The following is a 19924-nucleotide window of genomic DNA, read 5'->3' on the forward strand; positions in this document are numbered from 1 at the left end:
ATGGAGCCAAGTGACGTATCGCGGGAGGTCTCACTATTGCACACACACACACACACACAGAGTTCATCATACCTTAAATATACTCACTGTTTTTTCACAATACTCTCAGGCAATGCATTCCAATCACTCACCACTCTCCATGCAAAAAAATCTGCTCCTTACCGCCCCTTACTCCGTCACTCCTTGTGGAGCTTCCACAAATGACCTCTTGTTTTCCCGATTCTATGTAAAACGTCACCCACGTTAATCTGATAACAATCCCTTAATAACTTATATGTTTTAATCATATCATCCCTCCCCCTCCTTCTCCTATCCACTAGTCTCTGCAATTTGCATTTCCTTAATCTAGCTTCATACTCAGCATTCCAGAGACTAGAAACCACCTTAGTCAATAGTCTCTGGTCCTTTTCCAATATCTCCTTATCCTTTTGAAAACTAGGCACAGTAGTACATAAGTGGCAACAAATCTGTGCACAGTTGTACATACGTGATCTAATCAAAGCCTTATACGGTGTCACTGTAATATTGTACATGTCAATATCCTCCACATCATTGCCATAATCCGTTCTGCTGTCTTCAATTCCAGCGATGTGTCTCAGAAATTTTACGATCCTATCCACAGTCACTTCCAGATCCATTATTTCCACCAGTTTCTCCAAGATATTGCCACCAATTATAGACTCTTCATCCCATCTTTGCTTTCCAAATTGTAAAAGTGCACACTTTGCAACACTGAACTGGTAACCCCAACCACTTGCCCATTTGGCCAGAGCATTCAAGCACTGTTGCAAAGCCAAGCCACTGGCTTCATTCCTGATTGTTCTCCCCACCTTTGCATCATCTGCAAACAAGTAAATATCACCGATCAGATCCCTCCCGATAACATACAAGATAACCAGCAACGGCCTCAAAACAGACCCTTGGGGATCCACCACTAGTAACTTTTCTCTTCTGGGATATCTGTCCTTGATGCACAAATTGATTATGCCGATCTCTTATCTAACATACTAATCTATCTACTGTCCAAGTTCGTGCTTGCCAGTTTAATCATCAGTTTATCCTTTTCAGAAAAAAATTTCTGATTTAAATTGATTATGCACGTGCTTTCATTGAAATAATTTTTCTAAAATAAAAATAGAATACAGAAATAAACTATGCTTCAATTCTTTTGATAAAAAAAAAATCGAACTAATCTGGGAAGAGGAGCCGCGAAAAGAGCCACATGCGGCTCGCTAGCCGTGGTTTCCGTCATGGGTGTAAGTAGCCTCAAGCTATTGGGTGTAATCATACAAAACTGGCAGAATGAATTAAAGACCATTTGGTAATATGACGATTATTACATATCGAAAACTCTCGAAATACAAAACAAATATTACGTTGATGATGTTGATGATAATAATAATAATACAGAAATATATTGGCAGTACAATTCTTCAAAAAAAATAAAAATAAAAATAAATAAATAGAATAAAATTAAGGATACAACAACAACATCAAAAAAAAAAAAGAAAGTCGAATAATTGCTGTTCTGATTACACATTGCACAAAATATATATCCTACAATACATCCTCAACTACAGCTCTTGGTGTGAAGCTGAAATGTCATATAATTACACTGCAGTATATTTTTCTTGTGCACTTCCCATCAAGTTTTTAAATTTTGTCTGAGAGTGTGTGTGTTCTGCAATTCGAAGTGGTTTCGTGGACGGTGGAAGTCGCGCTACGCCGGTGATGTGAATGTTTAGGTATCTCACACACTTGTCTTTCGTTAACTGATAATTGGAATGAAGTTACGTGCTTTATGATTTACGAAAAATGAATTTATTTATCATGCGCTTTTGTAACGCTCTGGAAAGCGTGCTGTGTATGAAAATTAGAAATATGGTTTGTTAAGTATAGAATTTCATGGACTGCGTAAAGGAACGTTTTACTCTAGTGACTGCGATTGTAGGTAAGCAAATAAATAAATAAATAAAAATATACATTAAAAACCCGTTTGCATTTAATTTAATTTTTTTTTCGTATGTTTATGTGCATGCTATTCCTATTAACATTAATTTATTAGTCTTATCGTGTTATTGGAATGCTGACAATTTTGTATTCGAAGGACAACAAAGTGTTTGATTTAGCCGTGCACATAATAGAATACGGTGAAGGCGGTAAAAGTTCTTTCTGTAGTTCAGATTAATAATTAAACTCAATCGATGAGTTACTGACCCCCCCCCCCCCCTTAGAGGCCCTTTGTGATAATGGTATGCACAAGAGTTAAAGTATTTAATTATGCATAATAAAACTATATCTGAAGTTCCTGAAAAATATTTTGCAGTTCCTGGCGTGTGCAAGATTTACGAGGGGGGGGACTGGATAGTTCTGATAAACACGAACGAAAATGATATTAAAGCAACCGATATAACCACAAGAAAAAACATGTTAGTAGCAGAGTTATGAAGGTATAACTTATAACTCTGCTACTAACATGTTCTTTCTCGTGGTCATATTAAACCACATTACATATCATTATCATTTTTAATAACGAAAATGATATTAAAGTTCTAGGTGTTTATCAGAAGTTTTCAGAACTCCCCCCCCCGTTCCCTTGTTTCTGTGTTTGCGTGTATGTATGTATATCTGTATATATAAACTGACTGATACTCCTAGACTAATTATGTATGCATATCAAATGCCTATTAATAACTGTCATATGAAAGTCAAGAGATACCTGTGACATTTTGTATTGCATGAAAATGGATGTTATTATTATTAATAACATCCATTTTTTTTTTTTTTTTTTTGTCTTTAAGGGTGCACATGGATAGATAAGCTGTCTTCCCCCTTACTCCTCATTGGTCTTGCTTACTAGGTCTTGATCAGACTTCATATGGGCTGATGTTCAAATTTGGTCACTTGGTTTTTGAGGGAATGAGATTTTAGAAAAGATTCAGAAAGAGTGACTAAGATGGTATTAGGTTGCTGAAATATTAGGTATGTAGACAGATTGAGGGCTCTGCCATCTGCAAAGCCTAGTTGATAGGAGCAGAAGAGGGTGACATGATTGAGATGTATATTTGTTGGTGAGGGGTGGGGATTATACCAGTTCAATGCAGAAGAGATTTTTCATATAGTAGAGGACAATTGTGACAGAACAAGAGGTCATCCTTAAAAGTTGTATTAAGAAAGGAGTGAGGAACAAGGTTTTCTGTGTGAAGAGTGGTAGGAGAGAGAAATAATTGCTCTGTGTTGTGAATGTGGAAACAGTGAAGCATAATCAGCATTGTATTTGATAAGGATCTTGTGCAATAGGTGTTTACTTCATGGAGGTTTAATAATGCTAATAGTAATAATAATAATTATTATTATTGTGTTGTATATTGGAATTATTTTTTCTTTGTCAGTTCTACACATGAGAGGTCCCAAAACCCATGACATGACAATGCCATTCATGGACAAGTTGTTAAAGGCAGAAAGGAATTTATTATTATTATTAACATCTGTCTTCCATGGAGTTGGAGACACACATGAAGCTCATCCAACTGTGCCTTAAACTGATTCAATGTATCTACATTCATAACACACTCAGGCAATATAAATTTCACTCGCCAACCATTCTCCATGTAAAGAACCTGTCTCTCACTCCCTGTTCACACCCTCCTTGTACAGTTTCCAGGGATGGTCTCTTGTTTTACTCCCCCCCTTCCATTCTATGAAAAATCAATTCCATGTCAACTTGATAACATCCCCTGATTAACTCATATGTCTCAATTATATTCCCCCCTCCTCCTATTCACGAGGCTTTGCAATTTACACTCTTTCAATCTGTCTTCATACTTCACATTTCAAAAACGGCAGTTTCGGACCTTAGCGAATTTTCTCTGGACTGGACCCATTTGAACATGTCCTCCTCACCATGAAAACCAGGTGACCAAATATGTGCACAATAATCCATATGAAGCCTGATCAAGGTCTTTTACAATGGTTTCATAACCTCTTTATTTCTGCATGTCCGAGTCCTCTGCATCATTGCTATTGTCCAATGCGATGTCTTCACAACTTATGCAATTTGGCCCATGAATTTCAGGTCCTTGTCCATTACTACTCTCAGATCTCTCATCTTCTCTATCTTCTTTAAAGTGTATGCATTGTGTATACACTTTAAATACACCAAGTGTATGCTTTGCATATCATCATTGTTTGCCATATTTCAAAACCTTACACTTTGCAACATTGAACTAATAGTTCCACTTACCTGCCCATTCATGCAATCTGTTTAAGCCCTCCTGTAAGGTCATAACATCTGCTTGACTCTGCATTGCTCTCCCCAATTTTGCATCATCTGCAAATAGTGGCACAACACTAGTGACCTTCCTCTTTCGGGATACTGCATCCCCATATATAACTTTTTGATACCTATCTGATAGCTGGTCACTGATCCAACACAGAAGTCACCACCTTTATTCAGTGGAACAATTTTACCTTCTTTCCACTTTCTTGTACTGTTCTAAGACTTATTAAATATATGTTGGAATACCACTTCCAATTCCCTTGAGCATTCCCTTAGGCTGTGTGGTGATATGTCATCAAATCCTATCACCTTATCAAGTTTATTTCCTCATATACTTCCTGCTCACTCACAATTAAGTCATCCTCTCCTATATCCACTACACTTAAGTTCCTCGTGATTCCACCCTGATCAGAATAAAACATCCTTATAAATTGATCGCTAAATACCTCAACAGCGTGTTTTGCAGTAGTTACCATTCTACCATTTTCTTCTGTTAACATCATCTTACCATAATCATTCTTCCTTCTACTTACCACATAACTAAAAATACTCTCCAGGGTTTTTCTTCGTGTGATTTGCTAATTTCTGTTTATACTGCTATGTATGGGTGTTGTCCTTACTGAGTCACTCCCCTGGCTTGTTCTTCATTCTCTTCATGTAACTGATTATTATCATTATTCATCTTGTACTGTCTCTAGATGCCTTTTGGGTATCTCTTGATGAGTCTACTGACTCCATGGAGCTACCCGTAATAATAATTTTGTGCTTAATCCCCTAATTCATCCATTTTACACTTACCTTATCCAGCTCTTTGACCTTTGGAGTAAATTCACACATTGAATGTACTCCAAGCAGTATTTATTTCACTACCACTCAACTCATCATTCCAAGCTGTCTCCTAAGCTTGTCATAATCACTAGCTTTGCTTCCATATATATCCTTTCCTCTGCATATGGCTAGTCATCACCCAGGTGATCACTTCACCCAACTGGAGAAAAGTACAATGCCTCACTTGCAATTACATCTTCTGATGAAATGATCAAATCCAAAACTCTTGATCCTCACATGCTGCCTTGAGATATAGTTCTCTCTCAAGAACTCAAGAAATTCATTTTCCTTATTCCCCAGTTGCTATCTTTTCATTCCAATCTATACTGCCATAATTAAAATCACCCATAATAATTGCCCTTCCTTTGTTCACTAACCCAAGTTGTTTATACATTTCTTCATCACCGAATTTGTTGATGTATTTCTTGAAGATCTGAAGATTGTAATCATTTGGGGAAATATGGAGAAGACTTCTAATGAGCAGCAGAAGTGTGGAGAATGAGAAATTGAATCAATGAGTTTGGAGCTGCATTGTGTATGTAGGTGTTAACTAGCAACTGTTCATGTTTGTATGTGATTAAAAGAAAGTGGATGAATTGTAGTGGCTAATTCAGTGGCATAATAATAACCATGGAAATACCTATAGAAAAGACAATGTGATAACAAAGTGTTTATGGGGAAGTGGCTGGAGAAAGTTGGTGAGATAGGGGTTATCAGTTAAGCAGAATGCTCTCTTCTTAATACACTCAAGGAGGTCCAAGATGGGTACTAAGTGCATGCACCACTCCAAAACGTGGGCACATCATTATAAGTTAGGGCAGATTTGGGCTTTATAAAATGTCCAGAATTGAGTAGGAGAGAAGTACTGTTTTGAACAACAACTAAAATAAAATAAAATAGAATAATTATAATAGTAATTAAATGGATAAGAATCCTATTTTGTTTTATAGCCAGTAAGTGAAACTCAAGATCGAGAACTACGATCTAAGAGTTCCAATGCCGAAAAACTATCGGCGAAGGCAATTTGAAGCAAAGGTGGAGCAAGCTCCCTCACTATTCTTGATATTCTCTCATAATGTAAAACACAGCTCCTAGGAGATGTATTATTGTTTTACATTATGAGGAGAGGTCACTACCCAGACTGGTTTCAACCCTTTTTGAGGTCTCATCAGTGAGTAGGTAGACCTAGGAAAATATCAAAGCTTAGTGAAAAGAACTTACATACCTTCACTATACGAATGCCATAAAGGTGTGCTTGTATTTTGTAATTAAAATGAAAAGCCAAAAGGCTAGTTTTCTGGCAATTTAATAGTTATTAAATGGATAAGAATCCTATTTTGTTTTTCATAATGTAAAACAATAATACATCTCCTAGGAGCTGTGTTTTACATTATGAGAGAATATCAAGAATAGTGAGGGAGCTTGCTCCACCTTTGCTTCGAATTGCCTTCGCCGATAGTTTTTCGGCATTGAAACTCTTAGATCGTAGTTCTCGATCTTGAGTTTCACTTACTGGCTATAAAACAAAATAGGATTCTTATCCATTTAATAACTATTAAATTGCCAGAAAACTAGCCTTTTGGCTTTTCATTTTAATTACAAAATACAAGCACACCTTTATGGCATTCGTATAGTGAAGGTATGTAAGTTCTTTTCACTAAGCTTTGATATTTTCCTAGGTCTACCTACTCACTGATGAGACCTCAAAAAGGGTTGAAACCAGTCTGGGTGGTGACCTCTCCTCATAATGTAAAACAATAATACATCTCCTAGGAGCTGTGTTTTACATTATGAGAGAATACATTATGAGAGAATATCAAGAATAGTGAGGGAGCTTGCTCCACCTTTGCTTCGAATTGCCTTCGCCGATAGTTTTTCGGCATTGAAACTCTTAGATCGTAGTTCTCAATCTTGAGTTTCACTTACTGGCTATAAAACAAAATAGGATTCTTATCCATTTAATAACTATTAAATTGCCAGAAAACTAGCCTTTTGGCTTTTAATTTTAATTACAAATTATAATAGTAATATAATATAATAACAATAACAATGTACTTAAACATTTAGATAAAAAAAAACTATGAAGTTTTCATTTTGTGAGATGGTTGTACTAAGTGCTTTTTTTTTTTTTTTTTTGAACACATTAAGTGACTTTATGCATCCTTTGTCAGCAGGAAAAGTTGAATAAAACAATACTGTGTCCATACATTTTGGAAAATTATGGAGACAACTACTGTTTTTGAGTAAAACTTTAGTTTAATATAAACTAAGATCTTAGTTTATATTAAACTAAAGTTTTACTCAAACACGGTAGTTGTCTCCATAATTTTCCAAAATGTATTCGGATCACCGTGTAAGCCTAAAGGAAAGGAAATACTGTGTCAATATGTCATGTATTACTCTTAATAAAGGTGCCGTATTCTGTACTGTTACATTACCATCTCCAAAAAGGGAAAACAGCAATGATTTTACTTATATATTGGAATAAGAAGAGGCGTTTAAAAATGAGCATCATATTTTAGCTAACAGTATATACTGTTTGCAAATATTTCTCATACATATTATGGATGGGAGGAAAGGAAACCATGCAGTTTTAAAATTTTTTAAAATCAATATGTTGCAAATTTTTGTCAGTAAAACTAAAATCTCTGCAATTTCAAACTGTCTAATGACCACTTGAATATATAAAAACCACTTGAATTCCTTGAGTCTTTTGTCTTGATTGCACATCTTGATTGTTTATTTGTTGATCACCAGGAGCACGCCAAGGGTATTTGCCGCCCAGGTGCAAACTTTTATTGGTCGCCCCTAATACTGCATTGTATAATCCAAATTAGATATTAGTTACATAAAATGCTGCCCTATCAATGTTGCCACCCGGGTGTGGTGCACCCTCGGGTTGATGTGTCCCTGGATGACACAACAAAACCCTTTTTCCTCCAGTGTTTTTAACATTTTCTAGTCACTTACCTCTGCCTTCTGAATTTTGACTCATTTCGCAAAACTAAAAACTGTAGTTTCATTTCCTTTCATTTTTGTTGTCCATAATGAAGGCTGAAATTATATGAATTATCTATAAAATAATTCAATAGGAAACACACATAATAAAGTTTGTGAAAACAACAGAAACTGGTGAAAATGCTAGCAATGGAGCCAGACTAACTTTTCATGATGTAATGTCATAATATGATCTGGTCTCCTTCTTGTCTTTGCAAGAAAACTGAGTTATTTTTTATTTTTTTTTTTAACTAACATTATTAAAAAGCCTTTTCATCATGTATGTTCAAGTATATAATTACAATAAGGTAATTCAAGTTGTTAATTGTGAAAATAAGCCTACTTACACCAGTACTAATGCAAATGAGGGTTTTGAGAGGGTTACAGTAAGTAGTAAAATAAAGAAATTTTTTAAGGATATCTCTGATTTTTATAAGAATGGTGATGACTCAAGTTATGCAAAAATAAAATGTTTGAGAATACCTAGCTATTTATTTCAAATTTAATCTGCAGATACAGGGAAGGCTTTATAATAGAAGATGCGAGATAAACAGTGCAACTTGTTGTCATAGATTATAATTATTTCACATTTGGGAAACATCAACATGGTATCTTGGAGAGTATCTTTTTGCAAAGTAACAGTCAGCAGGGACAAACAGTCGACAAAAGAATTAACTTATTAAATTAATTACACGAAATCACATCTTCTGGTTGAAAATAAAACTTTTTTCTTACATAAATTCACTAGAGGCTGCTTATAATCAAATAAGATGATAGTGAATGTGGTGGTGATTTAAAATGAAAAAAATGTATAAATTATGTGAAGAAATACGGCAATACATTTTGAATGCATTTATAGCGAGGCTGAAAATTCACATGCCTCTGATAATTTGTTCGTGGCAAGTGGATTTCTGGAGCCCTGCTTGTAGACACAAATGACTTAAGTATTGATGCACACACCCAAATAACATAATTAATGTCAACTTGAGGAAAAGTAATATATTTTTCATAATGGTCAGCAACAGATGCTATATTATTATTATTATTATTATTACTAGCATTATTATTACCCCAAGACCTTATGGAGTCAAAGACTCATCTGGGAGGTCCTTTTATCACACACACAGCTCATCATACCGTGTCTTAAACGCACTCAAACTCCTTGCAGACACCACACTCTCAGGCAAGGCATTCCAATCATTTACAACTCTGCACGAAAAAAACCTGCCTCTCACTCCCCTACTCGCACCCTCTTTATACAGTTTCCAGGGATGACCTCTGGTTCTCCCCTCTATCTCCCACTATTTTATGTAGAACTTCTCCAGTATTAATCCTATAACAGTGGTATTCAACCTTTTTTACTATCGAGCTACTTTTCTGTAAAAAGTTATTTGGCGATCTACTCTCTTATATAGATCACGTTCCCCCAACTTGATATCTGGTTATGCACAAATACACAACTAAAAACTGTATTTGTGTATTTAAAAATTTATTTATCACTTTTAATTATTTTAATACAACAAAAAAAAAACGAATATATTGGAATAAAATATTTCTCTATTTTGGAAAACCAAAGTTAGAAAAAACAACAGATTGATTACAAACTCACAAGTTACAGGAAATGCTGGTTGATTAAAAAAAAAAAAAAAAAAAAAAAAAAAAGTTAATGTGAAATTTGGCATTGTTTGGACTTCGTAATATTTTTATAGTCAAGTTGATATGAAAAAGTGGCCAATCGCAGGCAATCATCCAAATGATCATTTGTAATTTGGTTTCTTAATTGATTTTTTATGACAGTCATATTTGAAAAAGCGGATTCTGACAAGTATGTCGATCCGAAACACGACAGATCATTTCCCATAACAATCATTCTTCTTGCACCTGCAAGAAGAATGATTGTTATTTTGGGAAATTTTAACCACAGCAGTACAAATTGGGAAGAGGAAAATGCATGTAGTAATGAGGAAATGGAATTTCTAGAATTCTTGAGGGACAAATGTCTTAGGCAACCATGTAATAGATGGAACAAGAGGTTCGAGAGTTTTGGATTTGGTCACAGCATCAGAAGAGCTGATAATAACTGAGATGACATTTCTTTTCCCAGTTGGAGAGAGTGGCCATGCAATTTTGACTTGGAAGATGAATAAACATGCAGGGGTATCAAAGAGAAGGGAATGCAGGTGGAATTATAAGGCAAGTGATTATAATAGTCTTAGATATCAACTTGGGGCAGTTCCATGGAGGACAGAATTGGAAGGCCTGGATATCATTAGTGCTTGGGAAATTGTTAAGGAATATTTGTTAGCAACAATGGTAAACTGTATTCTACAAGGGAAGAAGAGGACGCAATTTGGAGTAAAGTGGATGACAAACAATATTAAACAGGAACTGCATGTGATAAAGAGGCTATGAAAGAGATATATGGAGACAGGTGAAGAGTAGATGCATGAAGAATATAAGACACAGGCCAGGAGAGTGACTAGTATGGTAAGGAAGGCAAAACTGGAATATGAGAAGAGATTGGCTCTAATAAGAAAATCCTAGGCAATTTTTTAGTTATGTGGTCAGAATGAGAAATGATTGTGGAAGAATGATATTGTGGGATAAAAATGGGAATAGAGTGATGCAGAGGACATAGTGGAGTTGTTCAATGAACACTTTATTGGAGTATTTCATCCTGGAGAAGTAAGTTTTAATACTAGATGGCTAGGGCAGGTTCGAGGTTTAGAGGTGCAGGAGGAGAGTGTGTTCCAAATACTGAGTACTCTGGATGTCAGTAAAGCTGTGGAACTGGATGGTAATTCACCAAGAGTTGAGAACGTGTGCTAAAGAACTGACAGCTCCTTTGACCTGGCTTTTCAGTGAAGGTCTGGCTATAGGAAAGGTCACCAGGGAAAAGGAAGGTAAGATAGTGCCATTGCATAAGGGCTGTAGCATACTGGAAGTGTCTAATTATAGGCCAGTTTGTGTGTCATCAGTAGTTAAGATCTTGGAGAAATTAGTGAGGGACCGTATGTAGCAATGGGCAGATGAGGGTAATGTTATCTGTGAGAGTCAACATGGATTTGTTAAGGGGCACTCTTGTTTTAGTAATATGCTAGCCTTTTATAATAAAGTTAGGAGAGCAGTTGATGAGGGAAAATCAAATACTGCCATTTTCTTGGATTTAGCGAAGGCATATGACAGGGTGCCACATTATAAGCTGATATTTAAGTTGCAGCACATGGGTTTGGATGTCGGGTTGGCCAACTGGATTCAGGATTGGCTGTATGATAGGTAACAGAGAGCTGTATGTGGTGGGACAGTTTCAAGGAGGCAGAAGGTTACAAGTGGAGTCCCACAGGACTCAGTACTGGGACCTATGTTGTTTAACCTTTATATCAATGACATTGTCTATGTGAATATTCAGTTATTATTATTATCCAGGCCTCCATGGAGTCAAAAGACTCGTCGTGGGAGGTCCTTCCTAAGAAACACAGTCTATCATACCACTCCTTAAACTCATTGCCGGTTCTCACTCTCACCACTCCATCAGGCAATGCATTCCATGGTTCAACCACCCTCCATGCAAAGAAACCGATCCTCAATTGTTTGCAGATGATGTGAAGCTGGGAAAGGTTATTAGTGATAGTGCAGATGTGGTAGCCCTGCAAGAGGATTTTAGTAAACCAGACAGATGGGCAAATGAAAATAAGCGGGGGTGTCGGTTTAATGCAGCAAAATGTAAGGTCTTGAGGTTTGGGACACTTCATACTCTATTGGAGGAGTTGTACTGGAGGAAGTAGGGGAGACAAGAGATCTGGGTTTGATGATTGATAGAAACCTGAAATTCAGGGGACATATTGCAAAGGTGGTGAAGGTAACACAGAGGATTGCTGCAATACTGAGAAGGATGCTAATCTGCAGAGATAAGAGTTATCGTTCCATTGTTTAAGACACTGATCAGACTGCACTTAGACTATTCTGAAATTTGGTCCCCAGGAAATGAAGGAGATAAATTAACCGTAAAAAGGGTACAGAGGCAGATAACAGAGACAGTTTCTGGACTGTACATTGCTGGTTATGAGGATCGGCTGAGGGAATGTGGACTGCAGAGTTTTTTAGATAGAAGAAGGAGAGGTGATATGATTCAGACTTTTAAACTGTTGAGAGGTGGTTGCAGGGTTGACACTGGGGAGTTCTTTCTCTTGGATGAACAGCAAGAAGGAGTAATGACAAGGGGCCATCCCTGGAAATTACGAAAAGAAGCTCTGAGCAAGAGGGTGAGGAGTGGTTTCTTTACATGGAGGTTGGTTTAACTGTGGAATGCATTGCCTGATAGAGTGGTGAGAACGAGAATGATTAATGAGTTCAAGGAGTCATATGATAGACTGTTTCCTAGGAGGGATCTCTCGTGAGGAGTGTTGATAGACTTTGTTTCCTAAGAAGGACCTCCCGCGATGAGTCTTTTGACTTCATGGAGGCCTGAATAATAATAATAATGACAGTGATGCCAATCATAACAGAAATGTGATGAGATTTGATTGCATTATTATGATCAAGAGTGCAGGCACTCATTGTGGAAAGGTACTTCACTCAACTCACCATCTCCAACACTTAATCCACCAAACACCCAATGTCACAACTGCCATCGACTGTCCATCGCCAATAATACTTTTTATCCATAAATTGCTTGTGTTGCCTGATTTTCCCATATGCGAGATGAAAAATTTGAGTTTTCAGGAGGAGAAAACAAATCTGCTACCTCCATATGAGATCGACTCACCTTCAGTTTTAAAAGCCAGTACATATAATGATTCCTCTCTTCAAGATGAGAATTGAACTTAGGTATTTGCCAATTGAATTGGCTATGGAAGCACTTAAATTTTCATTTGTACTGTCTGACCACTAATGCGAGAACCTTGGCTGGCACAGTGCCAAGAAGAGTCAGTTCATGTTGGAGGAGAGAAAGGAATAAAGTGATCTATGAATTCTTCACAACACATGAAATCACGTGCTTTATATTTAAAATTTTTCAACTGTTGTACAAGCAAAATAGTTACCACTTTAAAAACTAGAATTTTTATTAAACAAAAGCTAATTTTCCCACATATGAGATGAGTGTATAATAATATACACTCATCCTAATCATAATATTTCATGGGATACTCATCCCATGAAACACATCGATCACCCTATTATTGGAATGGATTTGCCTTTTGCCATGTGCAGAAGTCGAGGGATCTCGCATCTGTGGTTGAACAGTGAAGTGGAATGCAACTTAGAAGAAAATTTCTTATCAGGCCAGTGAACAACAAGCAAAAATATTATCGAAGTTATTCTTTCACATGGAACTCAATATGAACCAGTTACTGATTTATACGAATTACGGAAGTTAGTGATCTGTCCTTGTTATAATATTCCAAAGGTTGGTTATACTAAGAGTTACTTTAAAGTAACACGAAACTTTCATTTACTTAACAATAAATAATTATTTACATTTTTATTGGGTCATTATATTGCTGGCTACTTTTATTGTTTGGAAACCTCTCTTAACTTACTAATGTACCAGTTATTTACGTGACTTCTCTATGAAGTCCTAGTGCTGCTTGGAAGTATTGTGGTAGGCCACTGTACCTTAACAATACTATTCAATCTGCCATCAAGAGTCAGTACTGCACTACTGCCAACTACAGAGCATGGTGTCTATTAAGTGCATGTGTTTCCTGACTCTTTTGCCTATTTTATTAGATGACATCTTCAAGGACTCATCAAGGGAGGGCACTCTCTAGCTTGTAAATTGGGTGTGTTCTCAAAGCCGATTTGTCTGTATGCGGAATGAAAAACTGAATTTTTGGGCGAAAAACCCTGCTACTGCCGTATGAGATTGGCTAACTCACCTTCAAGGAAAAACCATATAAAGTTTCCTCCCCTCATAACGAGAATCAAACATATTTCCAATCGAGCGGGGTGCTATCATTCTTCCAGTTGTGCCAAGGAGGTGCTTAATTTGCAGGATAAAAACGTGAGTTTCCTAAGAATCTTGAGTTTTGCTCTCACACATCACTGATGTTGTATGTTGTTTTCATGTATGAGTCACATCTATCTGTCTGAGGAACATATCATACTGGTGGAGGATTCCAACTGCACTCTGGATCCTGCAGTGGACAGACATCAATGCCAGGAAAATCGACTCTCACTAACTCATCTTCTCCAGGATGTAATCGATGACTACAAGCTGACTGGTATCTTCAGACACCTGAACTAGTATGAAAAAGTGTTCTCCTTGATTGCCAAAGGTGGTCCTACCAGAGCCCCATACTAGGCATGGCTCGATAGATTCTATGTACACAGTACCCTTCATAAGGAGTGTCACATATCATACATCTCATGCATCAGACCATGATTCCATCTTGAGCATCTACATCCCTGGACCCAAAGGAGGAGCATATTGGGTCTTTAATAACAGCCTGCTAGAGGACACAGAATATTGCAAAATCTTTCTCATCAGAGACATGCCTACTTCCCAACCAATTTCTGATCAGTGGTCATTCTTTAAAGCTAAAGTCAGGGGTATTTACTCAAAAGTGTAATCACCAGAAGAATTTGAATAGACATCCAGTCTTAATTAATCTTCAACAACAGCAATTATATCATCCAGATGCTAAGGAATACCAATCTCTAGAAGCCACCGTATGCTCACATCTAGAGCACTCTAAGAGGAGCACTAAAAAGAACGATGCAGGCACATTAAATTTGCAGACGCACCCACATGGTATTTCTTTAAACTTGTAAAATGCCAATAAGAGAGTGTACAGATAATAGAAGCATTACAGAAGATTGTGATAAAATCCTCTTATATTCCTTGCAGTACTATAAAAACTTATTCCAAGCTAACCCAACATCCATGGTTGCCAGTGATATAATTCTCTGATGTGAAAAGATTCTCACCAGCGATGCGCCATAAGACAGAACTTCCTATCACGCTACGCGATTTGACAACTGCCTGTGCCTCTTTACGAAAAGATAAATATCTTGGCATAGATGTGCTCACCACTTAATATTACCAGTCCTTCTGGGAATAGCGTGGACCTATTCTCTACAAAATATATGTTGAAGCCAATACCAATGGCTTCCCACCCAATACGACATCTGTTATTAAGTTATCCCAAAGAAAGGAGATGCTACAAACTTAGAAAACTTAGATGGCTCAACAAATGCTGCCATCTCTTCACTGATAGCTGCTTAAATTAGTGATAGCCTTGGGCCAGCTATCTCTGATTGGCTACCATTGGATCATTCTCCAAAAGTTAGATAGACCTAAAATGGCTTCCCCTGCTCCCTATACGGGAATAAAAGGTGTTAGCTGAAATTGCTAACAAACTTAAACCTACACTGAAGAAAATAATAGAGAGAACTTTTCTGTTCCAGAAAAATCTATCCGCAAAAAAATACACCTCATAAGGGATCTGATAAGCATAGCTAACAACAACAGTGAAACAATGAGTCTTGTAATACTACACCAAGAAAAAGTTTCGACTGCATTGAACATCCCTACCTATTCAACAGCTTGAAAGCCTTCGGCTTTGCTCAGTCATCATTCAATCCATTAAGATGTTATATTATATTGCACACTTTTGCATGAAAAGAAACAACAGGCTTATCATATCTGTACCATACAGTAGAGGTATTAAGCAAGACTCCACTTTACAACTGCCATAGAGCCCTTTTTGTGTAGAGTAAGTAACATATAGCATCCTATCCTAAACTTTCTTACGAAGCCATAACCCTGACAGTATATGCTGATGATATTGCAGTTGTAGCTTGCAAATAGGAGGATTTCTACAACATACCAACAGTACCAAGCAGCCTCGGGAGCCAAACTAAATGCCCATAAAACTACAGGATTGTGGTGTGGCAAATGAAAAATTCGAAATGATTCCTTTGTCTGGTTACTGGTCCGCATGGGGAAAACATACTTTGGAATTTACCTAGGAAGCACTTCCTCTTACATTGATAAGAAATGGGGTACACTCATTAAACATTTCAAGCAAGTACTAGGGAAATGGGCAGCAGTACGAGCCTCTGCCTCCACAAGAGGGAGAGCAATAATAGTTGATCGAATAGTCCTTTGGTATACATTCAAGATTCTCACACCACCAGTGCAATTTATCATACAAATACAGTCCACCTTCTATTGAAACAAACTGTCTTTCATACTTCAAGCTAAGTACTTCTCTTAAAGAAGGAGGAAAAAACTTGACCTCCATTGACCACAGGATAGCTTTTTACACTCACTTTTTCCTTAATACCCTACAACAGCAAATGGCACATAAATGCACCACCAAATATTTTCAGTTCTGCCACTAGAGGTCTCTTTTTCCACAACCTTAAGAATGACGAGCTCTAGCGCCAGTCAGTCTTACAAAGTTCTACAAAGATGCCCTTCGAAGATGGAAGAAGTTAAACCTCCAGCACACAGCGAAGACAGCATCCCTTCCTGAAATCCTCATGGAACCTATCTTCCACAGCACGATGGTAAGGAATCCCATCACTCAGAGAGGGAAGAGAGATTTTCTTTTCTCCTTGGAGCTGGCGAGGTGTGAGGGTCTTGGGTGATATTCTTTCTCCGAGCCTTAGCTGGGGAAAACATACTTTCCAAAATCACTTGCAAACTTGGATTATGGGAATTAGGCTGAGCAGATACACAGTGTGAAATCTGCTTTTCAAGCTGCTATGCCTGATAGCATAATGGAAGAGGGGCTCAGCCCTCCTGAGGCAGAAGTCCGGTGCATGTTTTTTTTTTATAGGCACCAACAATGCATGGGAAAGACTTACACCTTGCAATATAAACAAATTACAGTATTCTAATACAACAGTTTCCAACCAAAGCACTTCATTGGACAATCCTATATCATCCCACCAAGAAATATTTCACTGGGAGCTACCATATCGCACAAGAGTCCCCAAACCCGACTCTGATATTCAGTGGAAAATGTGTACAATGCCCTGCTCACTACAGCCATATTACAGAAATTCAATCCGATCTTTCGGATAACTGCCTGTTCTGCTACCGAGCAGGAACAGTCCGTATATCTACTTAGAATTCTCAGTTAATACCAAATTAATCCGTTCGTTTCGGGAAGTGGCAGTCTTAACCTGCGATTGTCTCCATACATAAGAGGAATATCTCAATCTTGTGCACGCAGATTCAAAAAAATTCGATCTCTAACTACTACTTCATCACTGCGAAAGCAGTGAAGTACAGTTTCTATCTTCGACACAGAAGACCAGATAGCACAACAGTTTACTGAGAGAGATGGCTGACCGTCTTCTTGCGGCCTTTAAATAAAATATGAGATGTCGTATTCTACACGAGCATCATCTCCACAGGCAAAACAACACTCTAGACCTTTTCCACCAAGACTGGAATCCATGGAATCAACTCCTGTCTGAGCAGGGCTGCTGCATCACAGTCCACTTTCCAACATAGAAGAGGCATCATTGCCTCCTTCCCTCCCAAAAAAAAGGAGAAGAAAGCCTTTCGTGCTTAACAGTGCAAATAATGATGATGTAAATGTGTAATATTGTTTTATAGCGACTGTTGTTGGTATGAAAAATCTAACAACGTCTTATAAACAGTTGTTATTCTTATGTTAATTATCAACAATCAGCGAGCATGTAACCTCTGCCTGAATGCAGAGAACCATAACCGGTTGATCCTTGTACATGAGATTATATATATATATTCTTATGTACAAACGTACCTTATATGGCATACTTTTATTTCCGTTTTTAATTATTTTAAATTATTTTGATTAAATTAAATTTGAATATCTTTTAACCTGAATACAGATGGGATAGAATAAATGGCCTGTTTCTTGATCTTAAAAAAAAAAAAAAAAAAAAAAAAAAACCTCTGTTATTTAAGCACATGTGCGTTTTGCACCGTTGTTTCAGGAACTCCTCCAAACAGTCTTTTCCGTAATTTTAAAGATGAGAATTACCCCTCCCCCCAAGTGGAGAGCTCTTCCCAACATTTTCTTTTTACACTAACTTTCTCAGTCCATATTCTAATTTTTTCTGAACAACAATGTACTGCATCAATCGAAAAACTAACTCTACCACTCAGGTAAGAATACTTTTATTTCTTGAGCGGTAAAATACGAGTCATGCGGGTTAGTGTAGATTACATATCATTTTGCTATCACCATAATGACTTCACAACTTTTTTTTTTTTCACCTGTCGAAGTCATTTCTTGAAGAATAAGATAGCTTCATCGATACCGACATGGTACGCCAGAGAATATATATTTTGAATTGTTGCAAGACGATGTTTTGTATAATATTTAAGTTTTGTATTTTATTCTTGTTCCTCTTTTAAATCTGGTGCACGTGTATGAGTGACGCAATGTAACCTGAAAACGGCGAGTATCATATATTTAGGTTATACTGTACCTACCTACAAGGTCAGTAAGTTGTTAACTAGCAAGACTACATATATCAATGTATATGCGTATAAGTGTGCCCAACTCGTTTATTGTTAGAGGAAATCACTTTTACATTGGTAAAAGTTATGACTTGGTTATTTTTTAAACCGCCATAATGTGCTAATAACGCAAAGAAGGCACGTTGTTTTCGCCGCATGAAGTATGACAGCCGAGATAAGTTTACAGTTATGGATTTGGCGTGTTTTCAAAGAGTTGTGGAGTAATTTTGTCCCAGCATGGAGTACATTGCACCATGCGCCTTCGATTCAAAATTATGTGAAAAAAGGCAGAATCAAAAATGTAAGAATTTTTTGCATATCAGACACGTTTTCTTTTTCTCTGTATTTATTGAAATAAACATAAAAAAACCCGCAAAAGATACCTTTTGTCATGCTGATACTTAAATATTGACCATTATTTAATGAAAGTTTTATTTTAATTTTAATATCATTATTTAATTTTAATATCAGTAAGCAACTTGAATTCTCGCTTTGTGAGAAACAAAACACTATCTGATTTTTCATCAGTGAATAAATTTGGAATTTGTATTAATAATAAAACGGATTGATGTTATGAAGCAAGATTGTATCATTCTTGGTCAGTACACAGAACTTAGTTGAGATTTGAGAGTAAGAACTCTGTACCTTACTTGTGAAAGTACATTTTTTTTTCTTTATCCAGTTCCCTGATAATATCAAGTAAGCTGAAGAGTGTCAATGTTAATTTGAATGCTACTCCCTCCCACCTTTTTTTTTTTTTTTTAAGTTAATGATTACTGATTTTACAAGGAAGTTCTTAGTATATAGTCAACAATAAATAACAATGTTCAATATTAATTTTATTTTTATACTGTCATTTTTTTAAACATAATCACACAAGATAGCAGAAGTGGTTATGAAACATTACATAATAATCATAGCTTTTCTATATTGGATGGGAAAGATTCGTTGTGCAATGTACAGTATTAATTTTTTTTGCTCTGTTTAAGCAACCGACACCATCAAATGAATTTTGTCTTAAATAGTGTATAATTTTAAAACTTAATATATAATATAATTTCCATCTTGAATAGTCAAAAATTTCTAATAATTTTAAGTTATTATAAATATGTAAGCCTTCTTCTTAAGTAGCTTTTCCAATTTGGAGGTTACCAATCTGATCCTCTGCCATTCTTTTGATTTCATAATTGCTCTGAGTGCTCTTTTCACTGAACTTTAATAAAACTGAACTTTCCATTAACTTTAATACCTCTTCGTTAGTTCTTTTCTCGTTCCAAGAAATCTTCAGTGCTCTCCTATAACACCACATCTCAAAGGTCTACAATTTCCTGATTATGGATTTTGTGCACATC

The 19924-nt window shown here is 36.6% G+C and overlaps 1 protein-coding gene across 4 annotated transcripts in view; it reads left to right on the forward strand.

Moving 5' to 3' along the window:
• Window positions 1–1709: 1709 nt before the first annotated feature.
• LOC150097733 (kelch domain-containing protein 3) overlaps window positions 1710–19924 on the forward strand; it is a 178315-nt gene continuing 160100 nt past the window's right edge. Inside the window, exon 1 of one of the 4 annotated variants that reach the window (XM_090407769.1) lies at window positions 1710–1951. Coding sequence is in view for 3 of the 4 variants with exons in the window: in XM_090407766.1 (XP_090263892.1) it covers window positions 18736–18873 (138 nt within the window). In the remaining variant the exon portion in view is untranslated. Of the gene's footprint in view, window positions 1952–18081; window positions 18216–18504; window positions 18874–19924 lie in introns of those variants that run through there. The other 3 variants (XM_090407768.1, XM_090407766.1, XM_090407767.1) reach the window with 3 other exon arrangements.

This window comes from Typopeltis vanoorti, chromosome 17, assembly GCF_054136105.1.
Source record: "Typopeltis vanoorti isolate ZY-2024b chromosome 17, IOZ_Tvanoo_1.0, whole genome shotgun sequence".
In the NCBI taxonomy this organism is placed as follows: Eukaryota; Metazoa; Arthropoda; class Arachnida; order Uropygi; family Thelyphonidae; genus Typopeltis; species Typopeltis vanoorti.